This window comes from Microcaecilia unicolor, chromosome 3 (assembly GCF_901765095.1).
Source record: "Microcaecilia unicolor chromosome 3, aMicUni1.1, whole genome shotgun sequence".
Classification (NCBI taxonomy): domain Eukaryota; kingdom Metazoa; phylum Chordata; class Amphibia; order Gymnophiona; family Siphonopidae; genus Microcaecilia; species Microcaecilia unicolor.
Window position 1 is genome coordinate 446477235 of NC_044033.1, and position 22603 is coordinate 446499837.

The 22603-nt window shown below is 42.3% G+C and overlaps 1 protein-coding gene across 2 annotated transcripts in view; it reads left to right on the forward strand.

Moving 5' to 3' along the window:
* PXDN (peroxidasin) overlaps nucleotides 1–22603 on the forward strand; it is a 276386-nt gene that overhangs the window by 238639 nt on the left and 15144 nt on the right. For both annotated transcript variants that reach the window (XM_030198925.1, XM_030198924.1), the window contains one exon: nucleotides 17686–17806. In XM_030198925.1, coding sequence (XP_030054785.1) covers nucleotides 17686–17806 — 121 coding nt within the window. The remainder of the gene's footprint in view (nucleotides 1–17685; nucleotides 17807–22603) is intronic.

Here is a 22603-nt window from a genome sequence, read left to right on the forward strand (position 1 = left end):
TCCTTAAAAAAAAACAAACAAACCTAGAGTGCTGTCCAGACATGCTCCTCACCCCCAGTTTCTCTTCCCCTCTGTATCTTAGTGGATAGGGGTGAATGGAATCAATCTCCTGTCACTCCTGCCCCTTGCATCTTGTGTGCAAAGTGACAGCCACATGCTTCTAGGAGTCAGGCTGCTAAATAAGATATCATTCTTTTATATGGCCTATCCAGTCGGCCCATCAAAACCAGCAGCCCAAAGTATCTCCAGGCTCTTCGGAGCGCTGCTGGCATATTCCAACCCAATAGAACACTATTTGACTAAATGGGGGGCGGCCCTAGGGGTAACATATACGCCCCCACAATGGAAGTTAGCACTTCGCTTTTTGCTTAGTGTCGATTTCTAGTGCCATGATTGAAAATGGACATAAAGTCTTATACTGCTGGTACTATACTCCCCATCGCCTGGTAAAGATGTTTCGGACAGGCTCGGCGACATGCTGGCGACAATGTAATGCAACAGGGGACATGTTCCATATTTGGTGGACTTGCAAACATGCTCAGGCTTACTGGGTAGAGATATTGAAATTTGTACGTGAAGTCACGGGAGTGGCATACCCATTAAAAATGGACCACTGTTTGCTGCACTTCAAACCTGAAGAGGTCCAGAACCCAATACATCAATTTGCGGGACAAGTATTTGTGGCAGGCAAGTTGGTTTTGGCAGCAGCATGGAAACAGCCATCGCTTCCTGGCCTCGGAAGAGTCTTGCAGAAGTTGGACTACATTAGTCTGATGTCAAAGCTTACGGCACTGCGGACAGGCCGGTTAATGCAGCATCAGAAAATTTGGAAGCCATACGAACAATGGTTATCCTCGCAGCGGCTCTCTGGACAATAATGAGCATAGAAAGGTTGGGGCAGATCAAGCTGATAGTCTATCGAGAAGGGGGGTGGGGGGAGAGTGGAGGAGAGAGTAGAAGAGACAGATATGTTTTGGTTAAATGGGTTTGTTCAAGATGATTTGGTTAGCAATTCTGGTGTATTAGTAATGTCTACACTGTCCAGTTTCTGCAACCCTTCCTTCTACCTCAGAGACCCTGAGTGCTTATCTCATGCTTTTATGAATTCTGATATTGTCCTCGTCTCTACCACTTTATTCAGAGTCTGTTAGATGCGTCCACTATCTCTTCTGTAAAGAAATATGTAGATTATTCCTGAATCTGCCCTCTTTTACTCTCATTTCATGATCCTTAGTTCCAGAGATTCTTTCCATTGACATGTTTTTACTGTGGAGGTAATTAGAATTAAGTTAGTTAATATATTAAATGTAGTGGTTAATAAGCTATGTGAGTCAGTTTACATAGTTTGACTTTTTTGTTTATTTTGGACAGTGCAGCCTTTGCTTAAATTCATGTTCTGTTTATTGGTGTGCAGTTGTTTGGGCCTATTTGTCATGCATGTGTAACCCTGGCTTTTACCATACAGTTCCGAGTGCCAGCTAGCTGTTCAGGTCAGCACCCGAAACCAGGGTCACAGCAGAAGTTTTAATTCTTTACTGTGCTGGGCGCAGGCTGGGGCAGGACTTACTCTGGTAGGCCATAGGGTTTTAAGTCTCACTTTTACTCGTTTATTTTTCTTTGTTAGTCTATGAGTAAAAAAAAAAATTCACTCCAGTCCAGGTTTTATGAACCAAACACAAACTTTACTTGAAATGCTGCAACGGTTAGTTTATCCAAACTTTATATACTCTGGAAGCAAACAATTCACTTCATATCAAACAGGTCAATTTGTATCCAAACAGTTTATAATCGAAAGAGGTTTAAATGCCAGTTCAAGACTCTTGATGTAATTTAATAGTCCACTTGTAAATCCTAAGGTACCTGCTTATTTACCGCTCCTTCATCCTTTTGTGTAGAATAATTCAAGGCTGTGCTTGCAGCACTTTTGTAACAAGCAGTCTCTACTTAGTACATAAGTATTGCCATACTGGGAAAGACCAAAGGTCCATCAAGCCCAGCTTCCTGTTTCCAACAGTGGCCAATCCAGGTAACAAATACCTGGCAAGATCCCAAAAAAGTACAAACATTTTATACTGCTTATCCCAGAAATAGTGGATTTTCCCCAAGTCCATTTAATAATGGCCTATGGACTTTTCCTTGAGGAAGCCGTCCAAATCTTTTTTAAACTCCACAAAGCTAACCGCCTTTACCACATTCTCTGGCAACGAATTTCAGAGTTTAATTGCGCATTTCTCCGATTCGTTTTAAATTTACTACATTGTAGCTTCATCGCATGCTTCCTAGTCCTAGTATTTTTGGAAAGCGTAAACAGATGGTCGTCCTTAGAGATAGTTGCCCCCCAATTTTCGGCAAGAATGGAAACCGAGGACACCCATCTCAGAAACGACCAAATCCAAGCCCTTTGGTCATGGGAGGAGCCAGCATTCGTAGTGCACTGGTCCCCCTGACATGCCAATACATCAACTGGGCCCTGGGGGCACTGCATTGAACTTCAGAAATTGCTCCCAGGTGCATAGCTCCCTTACCTTGTGTGCTGAGCCCCCCAAAACCCACTCCCCACAACTGTACACCACTACTTATAGCCCTTATGGGTGAAGGGGGCATCTAGATGTGGGTGCAGTGGGTTTGTGGTGGGTTTTGAAGGGCTCACATTTACCACCACAAGTGTAACAGGTAGTGAGCGTGGGCCTGGGTCCATCTGCCTCAAGTGTACTGCACCCACTAAAACTGCTCCAGGGACCTGCATACTGCTGTCATGGAGCTGGGTATGATATTTGAGGCTGAAAAAAAAATTTTTGAGGGTGGAAGGGGGTTAGTGACCTCTGGGGGAGTAAGGGGAGGTCATCCCTGATTCCCTCCGGTGGTCATCTGGTCATTTAGGGCACCTTTTTGAGGCTTTGTCGTAAGAAAAAATGGGCCAGGTAAAGTCGTCCAAGTGTTCGTCAGGGACGCCCTTCTTTTTCCATTATCGGTCAAGGACGCCCATATGTTAGGCACGCCCCATTCCTGCCTTTTCAACGCCTCTGACACGCCCCTGTGAACTTTGGTCATCCCCGTGACGGAAAGCAGTTGAGGATGCCCAAAATCGGCTTTTGATTATGCCAATTTGGGCGACCCTGTGAGAAGGACGCCAATCTTGCGATTTGTGTCGAAAGATGGGCGCCCTTCTCTTTCGAAAATAAGCCTGCAGATAACTATTTGGCTGCCGCTGTTGAATATCAGTAGTTTACAAGTGACTCCTGGCAGGTCACCTGTCTGCATATGTGCTAGCACTGAACATGTGGACACATATCAGGCAGTGATAACCAGCATTAAAAAAACAAAAATTGCTGATCTCCATCGGCTGAATATTATCCCCTTACACTGCCAAGCCAGCCTGCGCATCCATACCAACTAATAAGCTGTACAATCCTTTTCTGTCCCTTAGAGATCCTCTGTTTTTGTCCCATGCTTTTTGAATTCAGATGATCAATAGAAATAAAACAAAATAAAATATGGAAAAGAAAATAAGATGATTTCTTTTTTATTGGACATAACTTAATACATTTCTTGATTAGCTTTCGAAGGTTGCCCTTCTTCGTCAGATCGGAAATAAGCAAATGTTGGTAGATGACAGTATATATAAGTGAAGCATCAAAGTTCCTGCCACAGGAGGAAGTGAGCCGAGTGGGGCCGAGTTGAGATCGGGGAGTTTAAATGGGAAGGGCCAGGCAGAGGTTAGAGAGAGCCCAGCGTATGCCTTGGCTGAAGACATCCCAATACAGTAACTGGGCTGAGGTAAGCCCTTGTTGCTGTTTGTTGCTAACTGAAAGTCTGTGTTTGGGGCATGGCAACCCCGCAGCCAAAGACTATGTTTGAGACTACCTCCAGAGGCGGCTTACTGCTGTTTGTTGAACCCACCGGGGTTTTCCCATTCTATACCTCAGGCTCTGTGAAGACCCAGGCCCGTATATTTCTGTTCTTGTAAATAAGTACTTATTTTTGCATTGTACTTTTTTGTCCGGCTGTATTATTTCCTCCAGCTGCCCCCAGCCCCACTCAGGCCTTTTGAATGGGCTGCGTCGGCATTGCCATGTGGCTTGATAAACAGGGGGGTTAGTTACTTTTAAGAGAGTGACTGCAGTACATCAGTCTCCAGGCTGCTTCAAAGTCAGAATCCCAAGTTTTAGATATAAGTTTTGTAATTAAAGTCAAACATGCAATTCAAAAGATCTTCAGTTTTGTGCTGATAACCAGTCTAATTGGTTAAAATATGTAGATAATTTTCAACTACTATCAGCTGAAGCACAAGATAATTGCACAACTGCATGCCTTAAACTCAGTTTATTTAAGGTTGAGGATTCTGGGAGTTTGCCCATCATATGTTTGTTTTGATATGTCGGAAGCTGCACAAATTGTTTAGGTGACACAGATGTTTTTGGCAGAATATTACTAAGAAACTAGAATGTTAACATGCTTTCTGTTGCATGCTGTATGGACAGTCTTTTGAGGAATGCATGACATAATCAGTAAAGCAGACCATGGATTTAAAATGCTACTCTTGTAAAGCAAGGCATCTGGATTACATTTCTAGCAGACTGTCATTTTAAAATGTGAAATGTATGCATAATTTTCTCTTTAATTTTCTTTTTGTTTTGTAAAGCCTATTCTTTCAGATAGGATACCTCCAATGTTTACTATTTGTGTTTTTATTTTTATATGTATATATTATATGATAGGAAGCAAATGTTAAAAATTAGCAATGTTTAGTCTGGTGATTCAGATTAGGTTGTATTCTCCTCAATAAATACAATATCAGAGTGACATATCTTTGGTTTTATAATGTGATTCATGGTAATATTTTTGTAGATATGGATTAATACAAGTGGAAATGAGACGTGAACTATGACCAAGGGACAGTGTCACCAAAAGGGCTAGTTTTGTGACTGCCATGACAATCATGAACCTCACTGCTAAGTCAGGGGTACTACTACTTATCATTTCTATAGTGCTACTAGGCGCTATACACTTGAACATGAAGAGACAGTCCCTGATCGACCGAGCTTACAATCCAATTAGGACAAACAGGACAAATAAGAGATAAGGGAATTACTAAGGTGGGAATGATAAAATATAGATACTGAACAAGTGAGTAAGGGTTAGGAGTTAAAAGCAGCATCAAAAAGGTGGGCTTTTAGGCTAGATTTGAAGATTGCCAGAGATGGAGTGGAGGAGTGGCCTAGTGGTTAGGGTGGTGGACTTTGGTCCTGGGGAACTGTGGAACTGAGTTTGATTCCCACTTCAGGCACAGGCAGCTCCTTGTGACTTTGGGCAAGTCACTTAACCCTCCATTGCCCCATGTAAGCCGCATTGAGCCTGCCATGAGTGGGAAAGCGCGGGGTACAAATGTAATAAAAATAAATAAATAAATGTACACGCTCAGGAAGTCTATTCTAGGCATATGGTGCAGAAAGATAAAAGGAACACAATCTGGATTTAGCGGTGGAGGAGAAGGGTGCAGGTAAGAGAGATTTACCCAGGAGTTCCAAGGAGGAGTGTAGGGAGAGATGAGAGTGGAGAGGTATTGAGGAGCTACAGAGTGAATGCACTTATACATCAGTAAGAGGAGTTTGAACTGTATGTGGAAACGGATAGAGAGTCAATGAAGTGACTTGAGAGGGCTAATATGAGCATTGCAACACTGGCGGAATATAAGTCGTGCAGCAGAATTTTGAACAGATTGAAGAGGAGAGAGATGGTTATGAGCTGATGAGACAGGGAGGATGAGAGTGTTATCCACAGAAATAGAGAATGGGGGAAGAGGAGAGGTTGACATCCAGGCAGCAATTTCAGACAAGCAGGCTATTACTTTGGCCTGGATTCCTGTTGAGATTTCTGGTGTGGGGAGGTAGATCTGGGAGAAAACCATGAGATGAGATCAGAGTACCAAGGGAAGAAGTATCGATGGAGAAAAGAAGAGGTCTCAGGACATATCCCTGAGGTACACCAACTGATAGTGGGATAGAAGTGGAGGAGGATCCACCAGAGTGTACACTAAAAGTACGCTGGGAGAGATAAGAAAACCAGGAAAGAACAGATTCCTGAAATCTAAGTGAGGACAATGTATGAAGGAGTAGGCTGTGATCAACAGTGTCAAAAGCAGCAGATAGATCAAGAAGGATGAGGATAGAATAGAGCCCTTTGGATCTGGCCAGGAATAGGTCATTGGAGACTTTAGCAAGCGCTGTTTCAGATTGAAGTGGATCAAGAATAGCTTGAGATGAAATAAAGTCAAGACAACGGCGGTGAACAGCACATTCAAGTGTCTTGGATAGGAAAGGGAGGAGGGAGATGAGGCAATAGTTGGAAGGACAAGTAGGATCCAATAAAGGTCCAATAAAGGTTTTTTAAGGAATGGTGTGACTACGGCATGTTTGAAGGCATTAGGAACAGACACAGTGGAAAGTGAAAGATTGTAGATATGACAGATAAAAGGGATGACAGTAGGAGAGATAGTGCTAAGTAGATGAGTGGTAATAGGATGAGAGGAACAGGTAGTTAGTTTTGAGGAGGAAAGAAGATGTGCAGTTTCATTTACAGTGATTTCAGGAAAGGATGCAAGGGTTGGAGGGTTGAGAGAATGGACTAAGGGAAGGAGAGGTGGAGGTGACCTGGTTTAGAATTCAAGTTTAATCTTGTGAATCTTATCATGAAAGTACTCAGCCAGAGTCTGGGGAGAAAGTGAAGGGGAGTTGGAGGTGAAGGCTCTTTGAGAAGAGAGTTCAGTGTTTGTCAAAGAGACATCGAGGGTTTGAACCAAGAGAATTTGTAGGGGTATGTGGAGTATGATCTCAGACTCTCAAATTTACTGTCAATGCTCACTGTAAAGGGAAAGGGGATAGGACTTGATATACTGCCTTTCTGTGATTACAGTCAAAGCAGTTTACATATTATATACAGGTACTCATTTTGTACCTGGGACGAGAGTTAAGGAGCTGCAGTGGGAATTAAACCCAGGTTCTCAGGCCACCGCATTAACCACAAGGCTAGTCCTCTACTTGCACCATGCCAAAGAGAGCTTCTTTCTGGAGTTCATCAATCATAATATGTATAAGCAACTTATTAAGGTGCAAGGAAATTGCTTTTATTCAAGCCTGTGGCACACAATATGATGGAAAATATTTCTATATCTTTCTGCCAAGTTTTCTTGGTCTTTGACTACATTTCTTGGTACTTGAGAATCTTCTGCCTCTTCACACAATATATAGAATAGTCACTTGGAAGTGGCATTTCTATTAGCCTTTGCCACAGTGTCTGGTTTTCTTCCATTGAGTTTATCGTTTGGAATGTGAATGTCCCATGTGTTCATAAACTTTTTATTATCCACAATTCTGTCAGGGTCATGATTTATTGCCTTTCTGTACAGCAGTGTTATAATAGTTGCATACTTTCCAGTGGATGATTCAAGCCACTTTCTTGTGCCTTTCACTATAGACTTTCTGACATCAGGACCTTACTCCCAGCAACAAGATAGGTAACCATTTCCAAATTTTCCTTAAAGAATACCTGTTGCAGTTTGGGAGTTGAAGAAACACATACATTTGTTTGCAAGTTAAGAGCATGGAGAGAGATAGTTGATAGACAAAAATAGAACATAAGCTGCAAATCATAGTGAATTTCCTGGAAGCCAATTAGTAGCAAGATCCGAGACAATATGGTTTTACCAAAGGTAAATCGTGCCAAACGAATCTCATTGAATTCTTTGACTGGGTGACCGGAGAACTGAATCATGGACGTGCTATAGACGTAATCTACTTAGATTTCAGCAAAGCTTTTGACACGGTTCCCCACAGGAGGCTCTTGAATAAACTAGACAGGCTGAAGATAGGACCCGAAGTGGTGAACTGGTTGATGGCCAGAGGGTGGTGGTAAATGGAATTTGATCGGATGAGGGAAAGGTGAGCAGTGGAGTGCCTCAGGGATCGGTGCTGGGGCCGATTCTGTTCAATATATTTGTGAGTGACATTGCTGAAGGGTTAGAAGGTAAAGTTTGCCTTTTTCCGGATGATACTAAGATTTGTAACAGAGTGGACACCCGGGAGGGCGTGGAAAATATGAAAAAGGATCTGTGGAAGCTAGAAGAATGGTCTAAGGTTTGGCAATTAAAATTCAATGTGAAGAAATGCAAAGTGATGCACTTAGGGAGTAGAAATCCATGGGAGACATATGTGTTAGGTGTTGAGAGTCTGATATGCACGGACGGGGAGAGGGATCTTGGGGTGATAGTATCTGAGGATGTGAAGGCGACGAAACAGTGTGACAAGGCGGTGGCCGTAGCGAGAAGGTTGCTAGGCTGTATAGAGAGAGGTGTGACCAGCAGAAGAAAGGAGGTGTTGATGCCCCTGTATAAGTCATTGGCGAGGCTCCACCTGGAGTATTGTGTTCAGTTTTGGAGGCCGTATCTTGCTAAGGATGTAAAAAGAATTGAAGCGGTGCAAAGAAAAGCTACAAAAATGGCATGGGATTTGCGTTACAAGACATATGAGGAGAGACTTGTTGACCTGAACATGTATACCCTGGAGGAAAGGAGAAACAGGGGTGATATGATACAGACGTTCAAATATTTGAAAGATATTAATCCGCAAACGAACCTTTTCCGGAGATGGGAAGGCGGTAGAACTAGAGGACATGAAATGAGATTGAAAGGGTCCAAGAAAGCACAAAGGCAGACGGTCTGCAAACTCCAAGGTGGAAGATAAAAAAACTGCAGATCGTGTAAAAAGATAAATATAGTTTATTTCAAACAATATACTGGTATTTGTATAAATATAGACAGCCCGACACAGGCCGTGTTTCGCCCAACTGGGCTGCTTCAGGGGCTATAAAAAACATATAAATTAACAGTTATAGTATTAAACTATACATATAAAAAAACATATATAATATAATTATAGATTATATTTGATATTCTTGTTTATTAATTTGTTATTAATATTTAATATAATCTTTTTTTATATGGTTTTTATATAGAGCATGTTTTGGTATGTATCAGTTTAGATCTATATATGTACAGTGATATAGACATTATATTTGTTGTATGTGCATATACATGTATGTATATATATGTATATATAATTATATTATATATGTTTTTTTATATGTATAGTTTAATACTATAACTGTTAATTTATATGTTTTTTATAGCCCCTGAAGCAGCCCAGTTGGGCGAAACACGGCCTGTGTCGGGCTGTCTATATTTATACAAATACCAGTATATTGTTTGAAATAAACTATATTTATCTTTTTACACAATGAGATTGAAGGGGGGCAGACTGAAGAAAAATGTCAGGAAGTATTTTTTCACGGAGAGAGTGGTAGATGCTTTGAATGCCCTCCTCTGGGAGGTGGTGGAGATGAAAACAGTAACTGAATTCAAAAATGCATGGGATAAACATAAAAGAATCCTGTTCAGAAGGAATGGAGCCTCAGAAGCTTAGTGGAGATTGGGTGGCAGAGCCGGTGGTGGGAGGTGGAGCTAGTGGTTGAGAGGCGGGCCTAGTGGTGGGCAGACTTCTACGGTCTGCACTCTGAAAATGGCAGATACAAATCAAAGTCAGGTATACACATAAAGTAGCACATATGAGTTTATCTTGTTGGGCAGACTGGATGGACCGTACAGGTCTTTCTCTGCTGTCATCTACTGTGTTACTATAAATGGTACAGAGGATTGATACACAGAGCCATAAAAACATGTGCACAACTAATAATCTTAAAAAATGGAGGAAGAGTTTAGTGGTTTGCTGGCTGAGAACCAGGCAAGCCAGGATTCAAATCACACTGACACTCCTTGTGACTTTGGGCAAATCATTTAGATTACAAAATATCTTTGGTGTTTGGCTGTTCCTCTCCTTAAGCTGCCAAGGAAAAGGTGTGAGCTACAATCCAAATAAATACATAAGCAAATTAATAAATAAATAAAATAGAACTCGACGAGGAAACAGCATGTAGAAGGTAATTTTATAACAGGATGCCTAAGAGAGAAATACAAAAAGGAGGGTTAGATCTATTTTATAAATGCAACATAAACACCTATAAGCCTTTTTAAAGTAGGCTCTTAGAACCAGTGCCTGTAGAGCATGAGTGCCAACACAGGCATTTCGACCTCCTTCAGAGAAGATTACACCCTTGGGAATTGAATGAGCTTCCTCTCATTTGTCGCACCGACCATGGATAGTGCGGCTTTGTAAAAGAGGCCCTAAGTGCATGCTGTCTGGTCAGTGCACATACTTATTTTATTTTATTTTTTACATTTGTACCCCGCACTTTCCCACTCATGGCAGGCTCAATGCGGCTTACATGGGGCAATGGAGGGTTAAGTGACTTGCCCAGAGTCACAAGGAGCTGCCTGTGCCTGAAGTGGGAATTGAACTCAGTTCCCAAGGACCAAAGTCCACCACTCTAACCACTAGGCCACTCCTACTTACTTATACATGCATATCCTATGAATCATTTTATAAAAGACCTTTTCCACTTGTAAAACAGCATTTACACGTTGAGAATCATAAGAAGGAACCTATTTGGTTTCCAAAGCTCATTTAAACAGAATCTGTTAAGAGCCTCCGGGGCTCATTTTTGAAAGAGAAAAATGTCCAAAAAGTGTCATTAAAGCACCATTTGGATTGGACATTTTTCTTCTCAAAATGTCCAAATCGGTATTTTCGAAACCTGTTTGGCAGTTTATCTATGCAATTCGTCTGCAGTGTGTCCAAATCAGAAGAGGGTGTTTCGAAGGTAGAATTAGAGCGTGGCTAACACTTGGACAATTTATAGCCATAATAGAACAAAACAAAAATGTCCAGGACTAAAACTAGGTCATTTTGGTCTAGGCCTGTTTTCAGAATGAATAAGGCACAAAAAGGTGCCCTATATGACTAGATGACCACTGGAGGGAATCGGGAGTGCCCACCGATACCCTCCTCCCACCCCCTAAAAATGTGAATAAAAATATGACTTACCAGCCTCAGATGTTAAAGTCAGGTCTGTTAGAGCAGCATGCAGGTCCCTGGAGTAGTGTAGTGGTCAGTGCAGTGCACTATGGAGTGGGAGACTCAGGTCCCTATCTCCCTCTACCTGTCACACATGTGGTGGAAATTGTGATCTCTTCCAAACTCACCAAAACCCTACTGTACTCACCTATAGATGCCCCACCCATAAGGGATATTGTAGTGGGAGACACTGTGTTTTGGGTGGGTTTGGGAGGGCTCAGGGGACAAGATAAGGGAGCAAAAGTGAGATGTGTACCTGGGAGCATTTTTATGAAGTGCAGAGAAGTGCCCTTTAGGGTGCCCCATTGCTCTCCTGGGATGTCTTGGTGACCAATCTACTAAAAATGCTGGCTCCTCCTACATCCCAGTGGCATGAATCTCTACGTTTTGCACTTACTTGTTCTTTTATTTTTTAAATGGACCAAAAAAACAAAACGTCCAAAGCACAAAACCTTTTCGAAAAAATGTGACGTTTTTCTTTTTCAAAAATGACCTCTTTTTTTTTTTTTTTTTCATTGTTCTATATTATATGCTGTTATATGTTTTTATAAATATTATGTTGCTTTAAAATCAATAAAGCTGTAGTTTCCAACCTCTTCCTTACGTCCACTTTTGTGAGAGGCACCACATTTGCTGCTCTCCATTCCTCTGGGACCACCTCCAACCAGGGCCGGCAGAACCCGGTAAGAGCGGTAAGCATGGCAGGGGGGGCACTGATCTCTGGAGGGCGCCACAAGCCATGCTTACCGCCATCTGGGTGCTCACCTACAGGCAGATCTAGGTTTCCACCTGCCCGCCCTAGGTTTCCACCTGGCCACCCTCAGCTCCCTGACAGGCCTCCGTTCGTCCCTGCTGCCCTGCAGGGTATAAATCTTTTATTTTACCTCAGTCGCAGCGGCGGTGGGCAGTAGTTAGGCTCGTCATCTCTAGCCTTCCCTCTCAGTGTCCCGCCTTCTTCTGATGTAATTTCATCTTTCCACGAGGGCGGGACACTGGAGGGAAGGGAAGACTTGAGACAACGAGCCTGCCTGCTGCTTTCACTGATGCAACCGCCGCCGCTGTGATTGAAGTAAAATAAAAGATTTAAACCCCGCAGGATGGCAAGAACGAAAATGGGGATGTTGGGGGGGGGAAGAGGGTGGGCAGGTGGGGCTGGAGTTGGAACAGGAACTCGGGGGCTGAAAAGGGGGGCAGGTGGGGGCTGGGGTGAGTCACTGGACATGGATGGGAGGGGAGGATAGGGGGCAAAGGAGAATCGCTGGACATGGAGGGGAGAGTAGAGGAGAATCGCTGGACATGGATGGGAGGGGATGATAGGGGCAAAGGAGAATCACTGGACATTGATGGGAGGGGAGGGCAAGGGTGAGAGGAGAAATTGCTGGACATGGAGGGGAGGGCAGGGGAGAGAGAAGAATTGCTGGGCATGGATGGATGGTGGCGGCAGGGGAGAGGAGAATTGCTTAATATGTGTGGATGGAGGAGAGAGAAGAGTTGCTGGATATGGATGGATAGATAGATGGTGGGGAGAGGAGAGTTGCTGGACATGGATGGAGGAGAGGGCAGTAGAAATTCTGGACATGGATGGAGGGGAGGGAAGACATGAAGGAGATGCACATGGAGGAGAAATGCTGGCCATGGATGGAGTGGAGGACAGAGAAGAAATGTTGGACAGGGATGGAGGGAAGGAAAGTCAGAGGAAGGAGATGCACACGGATGGAGGGGAAGGGAGAGAGAAGAAATGCTGGACATGGATGGAGGGGGAAGGAAGACAGAGGAAGTAGATGCACATGGATTTGGGGAAGGGGTGACAGGAGAAATGCTGGTCATGGATGGAGGGGAGGGAAGACAGGAGGATATGCACATGGATGGAGGGGAGAGAGAAGAAATTCTGGACATGGATGGAGGGGAGGGAAGACAGAGGAAGGAGATGCACATGAAAGGGAGGGGCGAGAGGAGAAATGCTGGACATGGATGGATGGGAGGGAAGAGAGAGGAAGGAGACGCGATGAGGGAAAAGGAAGAGAGGAGAAACACTGCACATGGATGGAGAAAATAGGCAGAAGCTGGATCCACTCTGTACCTCCTCCAGTCAAGTCTGCGGAGGACCCAGCTTTTACTTATGGATGTAGGGCAAGAAATGAAGAAGAAAGGACGAAAGTAAAGAAATAATGGAAAGGAAGCCCTGGAAACGGAGTTAAGAGAACAGATAGAGAGCAGCAGAATCAGATACTGGGACCAGCATGATCAGAAAAACAAAGTCACCAAACAACAAAAGTAGAAAACATCATTTTATTTTCATTTTACTGTTTGGAGTATGTCCACTTTGAGAATTTACATGTGTGGTCTTATTTTGCAATGTATAGCAATGTGTTTCTTTCTGTTTTTCTGATATTGTGCTGCATGCAGAATCTAACTTCTTAGGATTTCAGGTTCATTTTTGAAGAATTTGAAGAGGAGCTATCTCTGTTCTGCATGTGTGACTGCAAGGCCAAGTGTCTGAATAGGGATCTGTTTGTTAGGTTCTGAGATTTTGATAACATTGTTTTTCAGATTTGGCAAGACTGTTCTCCTAATTCCTGGTCTGTTTACTAATTTGGTTTGTGTCATTTTGGGTATACTGGAGCTGTAACAGCTTAAAGAAATTATTTATTATAAAAATAAACAAAAAAAAACCCCACAAGTTATTTTTCTTCTCCTATACTGGTGTAATATTTTCAGTGATTCATGTTTATATGTGCCATGCCTGGTAAAAGGGGTGTGGCTACTGTGGGTGTGACTACTGTAGGGGTGGAACCATAGTAATCCCGCCCCTGAATGGGTAGGAGCACCAACTAATAGGCTGCAGGAGGGTGGCAGAAACCCTAGCACTGGTCCTGCATCCAACTAGAGAAGCATTGAAAAGGTCAGCCAACGGAATTGCTAGAACTTCCCTAAGTTCCGTCAGTACTCTCCAATGTATGCCATCCAGCCCCATCGCTTTGTCCACCTTTAGTTTATTACTGTCTCTGGATGTTATCCAACTCTACTTTTTACCTCTGAATGTTCTTAAATCTTGTAGTGCCAACCTTATGGGTGTTATCACAATATCACACCCATTGTAATGCAATGTAATGGCTACCCTAAGATTTAATGCAGTGATTTTATTGTGGCTGTAATTTGCATATAATTAGGTTAGTACATAGTACAGTACAATTTTAATTATATGCTAATTAACTATAGTTTAGCATATAGGTGCTCATAACTGATGTCTAATATTCATTCTATTTGACATTCTGTATTTCTTTTGCAAGTTGTACAAAAATTAGATGATCTCATCTATGAAAACATCTGTTCTCTGCTACTAAGAAATTCTCTTCCATATGCCTCAGCTACTTATCAGAGTTTAGATATTATTCAAGTTTTCAATAGAGTTGAGACATTTTTCCCACACTCTTAGAATGTTGCTGTAGAAGTGCCCTGCCATTGATGTAAACAAATATTCAGAATTAAAAGCAGGCAGAAAAACCTAATGAAAAATAGTTTTTGTGTTGATTCTTTCTTGGTACTCATAAACATCCCACCGTGCTAGTCAGGGAATAATTGATGATATATTACAAAATGGCCTGGAGAATGGGGTAGTTTTTAAAAAAAAAAATCACAGTAGTTTATTTCTTTCCTTCGCATAACACCGTTTCCTGACATGTACAATAAAACCATTGGTTTATGTATATACTGCTTGAATATTTTAATGTCATTAAAGATTCTGCTGGGATTCAAATCGGTAAGTGTCCCATTCAGAAATTTGGTGCAATAGCCTGTTTGGGTTGAAGAATTTTTTTAAACCTGAAAACATGACTGGCCAGTGTCCTCAAAGATTGATGAGTTTTACTCTGAATCTCTCCACAAGTAAGTAGTTATCCAATGTGAGTGATTTTTAAGGTAATATAAGTGAGTCACCTACATAGGGTATCCAATATAATAGAATATCAGTTGTTCTGTTTAAATGCTTAAAGCAAGCAGTGCTGTGATTGATTTTTGGCTCTGTTTTCACAAAAAAGACGTATAGGGTACTAATCAGCTTCAAGCCTGCCATATAAACATAAGTGGAAAACTAAGGGTATGTTTACTAAGGTGCATTAGCGTTTTTAATGCACCTGTAAATTTAAGGTGTGTTAAACGCTAACGTGCCTATACATTTCTATGGGCGCGTTAGTGTTTAATGCGCGTACACCATTTATGCGTGTTAAAAACGCTAACGCTCCCAGAGCACCGCTTAGTAAACCTAGCCCTAGGGCAGCTGAATAAACCTATATATTTAGGTAGAACTGCTAAATATGTAGTCCTAAACGTAAATGGGCAACTTAAGTTAGAACATTTAGCGTGGTCCTACTAAATAAATAAAGCTCTCTGGATAACAGCTGAAAATTGTCACTATCTGGATTTTCTTTTTGCCTCTACTCCTGGAATGCCTCTTGTCTCACTGCTTACTAAGGGGTCCTTTTACACAGGCACGCTAGCGTTTTTAGCACGCGCTAATGATTAGCACACGATAAATACTAGAGACACGTCTCTAGTGTTGAGTACACATTTATTTTTAGTGCGTGCTAAAACACTAGCGCACCTTTGTAAAAGGATCCCCAATGCATAAATTTTGGGCAGACATCAAATTTTCCAGCCAAAACTTGTGTGTTGGCTGGTTTACAAATTTATTTGACATAGGACTTACATGGCTAACATCTGATGTTAAATAACACCTTTTGAAACCATGGTATTGACCCACATGTCTCCCTCTATTGTAAATTACAAATCTGATTTCATTAAGGAGTTGCACCTGACTAGTATCACACAGGTGAGGTAAATTATAACGGTGCATACTTTTATTTCGAGTGTGGCAATTGCCCACAGATGATAAAATTTAACTTTGTACAACCTTTAGAAGTAAAACAAACAAACATTGATTTTTGTCTCCCGACTAGACTGTGAGCCTCACAGAGCAGAGATTCTCACTTCTATGTGTCTGTACAGTACTGTTTACCTCCAGAAATCCTGAGTAAACGTTTAGCAGTAGTAGATTGATGGAGTTCACTAAATGCAATTGTAGGTAGCTATTGAGTTGGTTTATCCCTGTTCGAATTATAGCTACGTCATGCAAGGTTCCACGTTAGGAGTTACAGACCAAGAAAGGGATCTGGGTGTCGTCATCGATAATGCACTGAAACCTTCCGCTCAGTGTGCTGCTGTGGCTCGGAAAGCGAATAGAATGTTGGGTATTATTAGGAAATGTATGGAAAACAGGTGTGAGGATGTTATAATGCCGTTATATTGCTCCGTGGTGCGACCGCACCTTGAGTATTGTGTCCAATTCTGGTTGCCGCATCTCAAGAAAGATATAGTGGAATTGGAAAAGGTGCAGCGAAGGGCGACTAAAATGATAGCGGGGATGGGACGACTTTCCTATGAAGAAAGATTAAGGAGGCTATGGCTTTTCAGTTTGGAGAAGAGACGGCTGAGGGGAGACATGATAGAGGTATATAAAATAATGAGTGGAGTGGAACAGGTGGATGTGAAGCGTCTGTTCACACTTTCCAAAAATACTAGGACTAGGGGGCATGCGATGAAACTACAGTGTAGTAAATTTAAAACAAATCGGAGAAAATGTTTCTTCACCCAACGCGTAATTAAACTCTGGAATTCGTTGCCGGAGGACCTGGTGAAGGCGGTTAGCTTGGCAGAGTTTAAAAAGGGGTTAGACGGTTTCCTAAAGGACAAGTCTATAAACCGCTACTAAATGGATTTGGGGAAAAATCCACAATTCCAGGAATAACATGTATAGAATGTTTGTACGTTTGGGAAGCTTGCCAGGTGCCCTTGGCCTGGATTGGCCGCTGTCATGGACAGGATGCTGGGCTCGATGGACCCTTGGTCTTTTCCCAGTGTGGCATTACTTATGTACTAAAACTGTATGTCAGGAGTCCACAAACTACAGCCCATGGGTCACGTCCAGCCCTCTGAAACCATTATTTTTTTTTTGGCCCGCCTACTTTCAAAAATTCAGCATTAGAGAGCATTAGAGAGCATCCAAAAACAAATTTTCTGCTGGGGAATAAAGAAGCTGTAAACCATTTAGCAGTGACTGTATATGGAAAGAGGCCAACAGAAGAATGTATATAGAGGGCCCAGGTGACAGTATGTGGAGACCAAGAATGGCCCAATGAGAATGTTAAGAATATCATTTTTTTAAAGATTTTTTAGTCTCCTCTATAGGATTTTCCTTCATTTTTATGTATGAAACACATTGAGGTTGAACTTTTTATGCTCTAGGAGATGTTTGTTTGATTTCTGAATAGTAGGAGGGTCGGGTTGCCCTACCTTAGTAAGAACATTAGGGCACTGTTTACTATGGTGGGCTAGTGTTTTTAGCGCACCCATAGAAATATATGGGTGTCTCTAGAGTTAGCACACACTAATTTTTAGCATGCGCTAAAAATGCTAGCACGCCTAAAGTGTGGTTTAGTGTACAGAGCCCTTAATGCATTATTGTATTTTGATGTATTAATGATTTATAATGTAGTATTTTTATGGTGACTGTTTTTGGCTTATTGTAAACCACTTTGTGTTGAATTTAAGACCTATAAGTGCAGTATAAAATAACATAAAATGTATGTTTGTTTATTGTTTCTAGACTGTAGAACTAGAGGACAATTTAATGCACTTTCATACCACTTCCGAGGGAGGCGCTCTACAGAATATAGCTTCCAAGAAGAAAAGCCCTCCATGACAAAGGAAACAGAGACCATGTTTGGGTAAGAATAAATTGAAAAAAAAGTTTCTCTAGTACAGTAATGTTTGGCTTCTGGTTCTTTTTCATATTTATATGATCTCTCTCTCTCTCTCTCTCTGTATAATATATATATATATAAAAGAGAGAGATGTATATATACTTTTTTTTATTATCTCTTAAATCATAAAAATAGAGAAAATGGTGACAGATAAAGACATTATGGCCTATCCAGCTTGCCCATTCATATCATCTACTATCACTTCCTCTCTTTTAGAGGTTCTATGTGCTCATACCGTGCTTTTAGTTATTATTTTACATTTGTAACCCACATTTTCCCACCTATTTGTAGGCTCAATGTGGCTTACATAGTACCAGAGAGGTGTTTGGAGACTCAAAGTGATGTTGTGGTAAGATAAAGTTCATGTGGCACAGCCACATTAGGGAATAGTACAACGGAAGAGTTGTGTAATGTCCATTACGTACTTTAGTTTTGTTGTGTTGCAGAGATCAGGCATTTATGTTGGATTGGTAGGGCATGCCTTTTTAAACAGGTTAATTTTTAGTTTTTTCCGGAAGTTTAGGTGGTCGTACGTAGTTTTCAAGGCTTTTGGTAATGCATTCCACAGTTGTGTGCTTATGTAGGATGTGTAAGTTGATTTGTATTTGAGTCCTTTGCAGCTTGGGTAGTGCAAATTTATGTGCGTTCGTATTGATTCGGATGTGTTTCTAGTTGTATCTTTAAATCAAGTAGCAGTTGGAGGAGGTCTGCGGGCCATTGGGCTTTTGCCAGCAGGAAAAGCACCTGGTTTGGATGGATTTTCATCTGGGTTTTATAAAACTTTTATGCCTCAGCTGGTCCCTCTTCTAACCTCCCGGACTCAATGAAATTGGTGGGTATCACTATTTTGTGTTAGCCAGGGAGAGAAAGTGCTTTATGTGGCTCCTACTGCCCCATCTCTTTGCTGAACCTTGATGTAAAAATTTTGGCTAAGATCTTGGCCAAAAGGTTAGCTCACTTGTTACCTGGGGTGGTTCACCCGGATGAGACCGGGTTTGTTTCTGGATGGCAGGGGGCTGATAATATCAAGCGTGCTTTATACTCTGTCTGGTTCTGGGCAGAGGGAGACCCAGATCATGTTCTTAGGAGTGGATGCAGAGAAGGCCTTTGATAGGGTCAGTTGGAAGTTCATGTTGGATAAGGTGGGGTGGGGGCCTAAATTTTGTCACTGGATTCTTAGCCTCTATACTTACCTGCGGGCCAAGATAAAGGTGAACAGGGAACATTCCTTCTCTTTTGAATTGGAGCATGGGACCAGGCAGGCTCTCTCTCCCCTTCTTTTTGCTCTTGTGACAGAACTGTTGGTTTAACATGTAAGGGCCAATCCAGACATTCAAGGCTTGGAGGTGGGAGGGGAGGATTAAAAAACTCCCTCATTTTGCGGATGATGTACTGCTAACCATTTTTAGGCTGGTGATCCCTGTCCCTAATTTATTACTTGAGATGAAGGATTATGGGACAGTCTCTGGGTTTAAAATTATTAACCTAGATAAAATGGAAGCGATTAATGTTAACATTTCAGAGAGTGAGTTGCAACAGGTGCGCTTGAATTTTCCCTATGTAGTACCTGGGGTTATGGTGCCTGCAAGGCTGGAGGATGTGTATTCTGCTAATTATGGGCCCCTGGTGCAGAAAGTATGCTTAGATCTGAGTAGATGGTATGGGGGGGCATCAATCCTGGTTCGGTAGGATGGGGACGATAAAGATGAAAATTCTGCCTAGGTTTCTCTTCCAGGCTTTGCCAATTCCTTTAGCCCAGCAGGATCTTAATCACTGGCAGAGAGATTGTAATAAAGTTGTATGTGGTAGGGGCAAACCACCAAGGCTAGCCCTGTCTATTCTGCGGCTGCATATGTTGGAGGGAGGAGTGAGGTTACCTGAACCTGCTGCTTATTATGAGGCGGCTCAGATCAGACATCTCTGGGATTGATGGGAGGGAGCAACCTGTAAGAGGTATGTGCATGTAGAGCAGTCATTGATGGGGGAATGTAGGTTATGGCATCTTGTGTGGGCCTGGCAAGAATTATTTGCTTTGCAGGAACTTCTTAATCCATGTTCAAAGCACAAAGCTTTAAGTAGGGACATAGAAGTGGCTGAAGGAGAGAGGGATCTGATGGCCCTTTTTAATTGGGAGGTGCAACTGGGAAAGGGTAAGGAGGTCATTGTCGGGTGGGATACTTATGTCTTGGAATATTTATTGCAAATTTTAGAGGTTAGAATATGGACTTCCTAATATGGAATTTTACAATTAAAGAGTTAGGCATTTCTTCCATCAGCGGGAATGGGAGATTATATCACAGAGATCTATGAATCGAGGGGAGACCTTATGGACTGTCTACAATGGGGCTTAGGAACTGATTTCAACAATTTATACCTTTTTGATATCTCATGGGTTTTCCAAATTGCAGTTTGTTGGATTGGGAGTGGGACCTGAACACTTTTTCTAGCTGGAGGGATATTTTGATAAATGTCCATAATATTCTGTAGTTTCTAGTGTTAAAGTGTTAATGAGATGACACTTAACTCCAGTTAAGCTACGTAAGATTGACAAGGCTGTGTCAATGTTGTGCTGGAGCGGGTGTGATGAGGTGGGCACGTTTTATCATCTCTGATGGACTTGTTCAATAGCTCAAGCTTTTTGGTCTGAAGTGGGTCAGGAGATGTCTGTTATCTTTGGACAGGTGGTTACTTTATCTCCAGAATGCTACTTGTTGGGGGTGGGAGAACGTTCTACTATGGGAAAGCAAGCTCTCAGAATCCTTGCCAGATTTTGGAAGTCACAAGAGAGTCCTTTGGAGTTGTGAAAAGCCTGTATGAGAAGAATGGTTCTGATGGAGCAGTTTACAGAAGCTTGTTTGTAGAAGGATTTTCAGAGGAGGACACTGGGGGACCCATTGGGCTCGTATCTTAATTGTTTATTTTCTTAGATTTGCAAGTTTCATAGTTCTTCTTGGTTTATCTTGGTTCCTTTGGAGGGGGTCCTTGTTATGGTGGATAGTATATCTGCAGGGGGGGGGCTCTCTAACTTGTGCATAATTTGGGGGCTTGAAAACTTGACTTGTTAATGTCTGTTTTTGTATTTTGATCTCTTGCCAATAAATATTTACAATAAAAAAGAAAATATTCAAGATCTACCATATTTTTTCCTATTTGTCTCTGGGAAAACACGGCTAAAGTCACCAGAAACAAAAAATGAGTTTTTAATGAAATCTATTTGAGCAAACAATTTGTGGTGCAACAGTCCAAACCGCATCCTTTTATGTAAAATTTTTTTAAAAGTTACTTAAGTTTAAAAATGCAACTTTTTCAGACTGCTTATGGTCCCATGAAATAAAAATCTCCCATTCTCAACATTTTGAATATGCGACTTTAGACATGTTTTCCCAGAGATGGTCACATTTGTTTGTCTTCTTTGGTCCTACTCAGTACTCACAGATATAATATGTTATTACATAACATTGTTCTGAAATATATATTTTTTAAATACTTACACTATCTAGTATTTCAAATGCACATTAAGAAACTAAGCAACTCAAAAATAGCAGCGTGATGTGTAGGCTGACAGTTCTATTGTAACCAATGGAGAAATACCCCCCCCCCCCCCCCCAAAGAAATGTATTACAGGCAAGATTTCTTTTTTTTTTTTTCCTTTTCAGTCATCATATATGAAATAGGACACCTTTCACAGAGATTCCAAGAGGGGCATAATCGAAAGGGGCGCCCAAGTTTTCCTGAGGACATTCTCGCAGGACGTCCCGGCGAAGGGGCGGGGAAACCTGTATTATCGAAACAAGATGGGTGTCCATCTTTCATTTTGATAATACGGTCGGGGACGCCTAAATCGCAAAATTTAGGTCAACCTTAGAGATGGTCGTCCCCGATTTTCGGCGATAATGGAAACCGAGGACGCCCATCTCAGAAACCATTTGGTCATGGGAGGAGCCAGCATTTGTAGTGCACTGGTCCCCCTGACATGCCAGGACACCAACCGGGCACCCTAGGGGGCACTGCAGTGGACTTCATAAATTGCTCCTAGGTACATAGCTCCCTAACCTTGTGTGCTGAGCCCTCCAAACCCACTCCCCACAACTGTACACCACTACCATAGCCCTAAGGGGTGAAGGGGGGCACCTACATGTGGGTATAGTGGGTTTGTGGTGGGTTTTGAAGGGCTCACATTTACCACCACAAGTGTAACAGGTGGGGGGGGGGGGGGGGTCCTGGGTCCGCCTGCCTGAAATGCACTCCACCCACTAAACGTGCTCCAGGGACCTGCATACTGCTGTCATGGAGCTGGATATGACATTTGAGGCTGGCATAGAGGCTGGCAAAAAATATTTAAAAAGTTTTTTTTTTTAGGGTGGGAGGGGGTTGGTGACCACTGGGGGAGTAAGGAGAGGTCATCCCCGACTCCCTCCGGTGGTCATCTGGTCAGTTTGGGCACCTTTTTGAGGCTTGGTCGTAACAAAAAATGGACCAAGTAAAGTCGTCCAAGTGCTCATCATGGACGCCCTTCTTTTTTCCATTATCGGTCGAGGACGCCCATGTGTTAGGCATGCCCCAGTCCCGCCTTCGCTACGCTTCCGACACGCCCCCTTTAACCTTGGCCATCCCCGCAACGGAAAGCAGTTGAGGACGCCCAAAATCGGCTTTCGATTATGCTGATTTGGGCGACCCTGAGAGAAGGACGCCCATCTCCCGATTTGTGTCGAAAGATAGGCGCCCTTCTCTTTCGAAAATAAGCCTGCAAGTATTACTCGT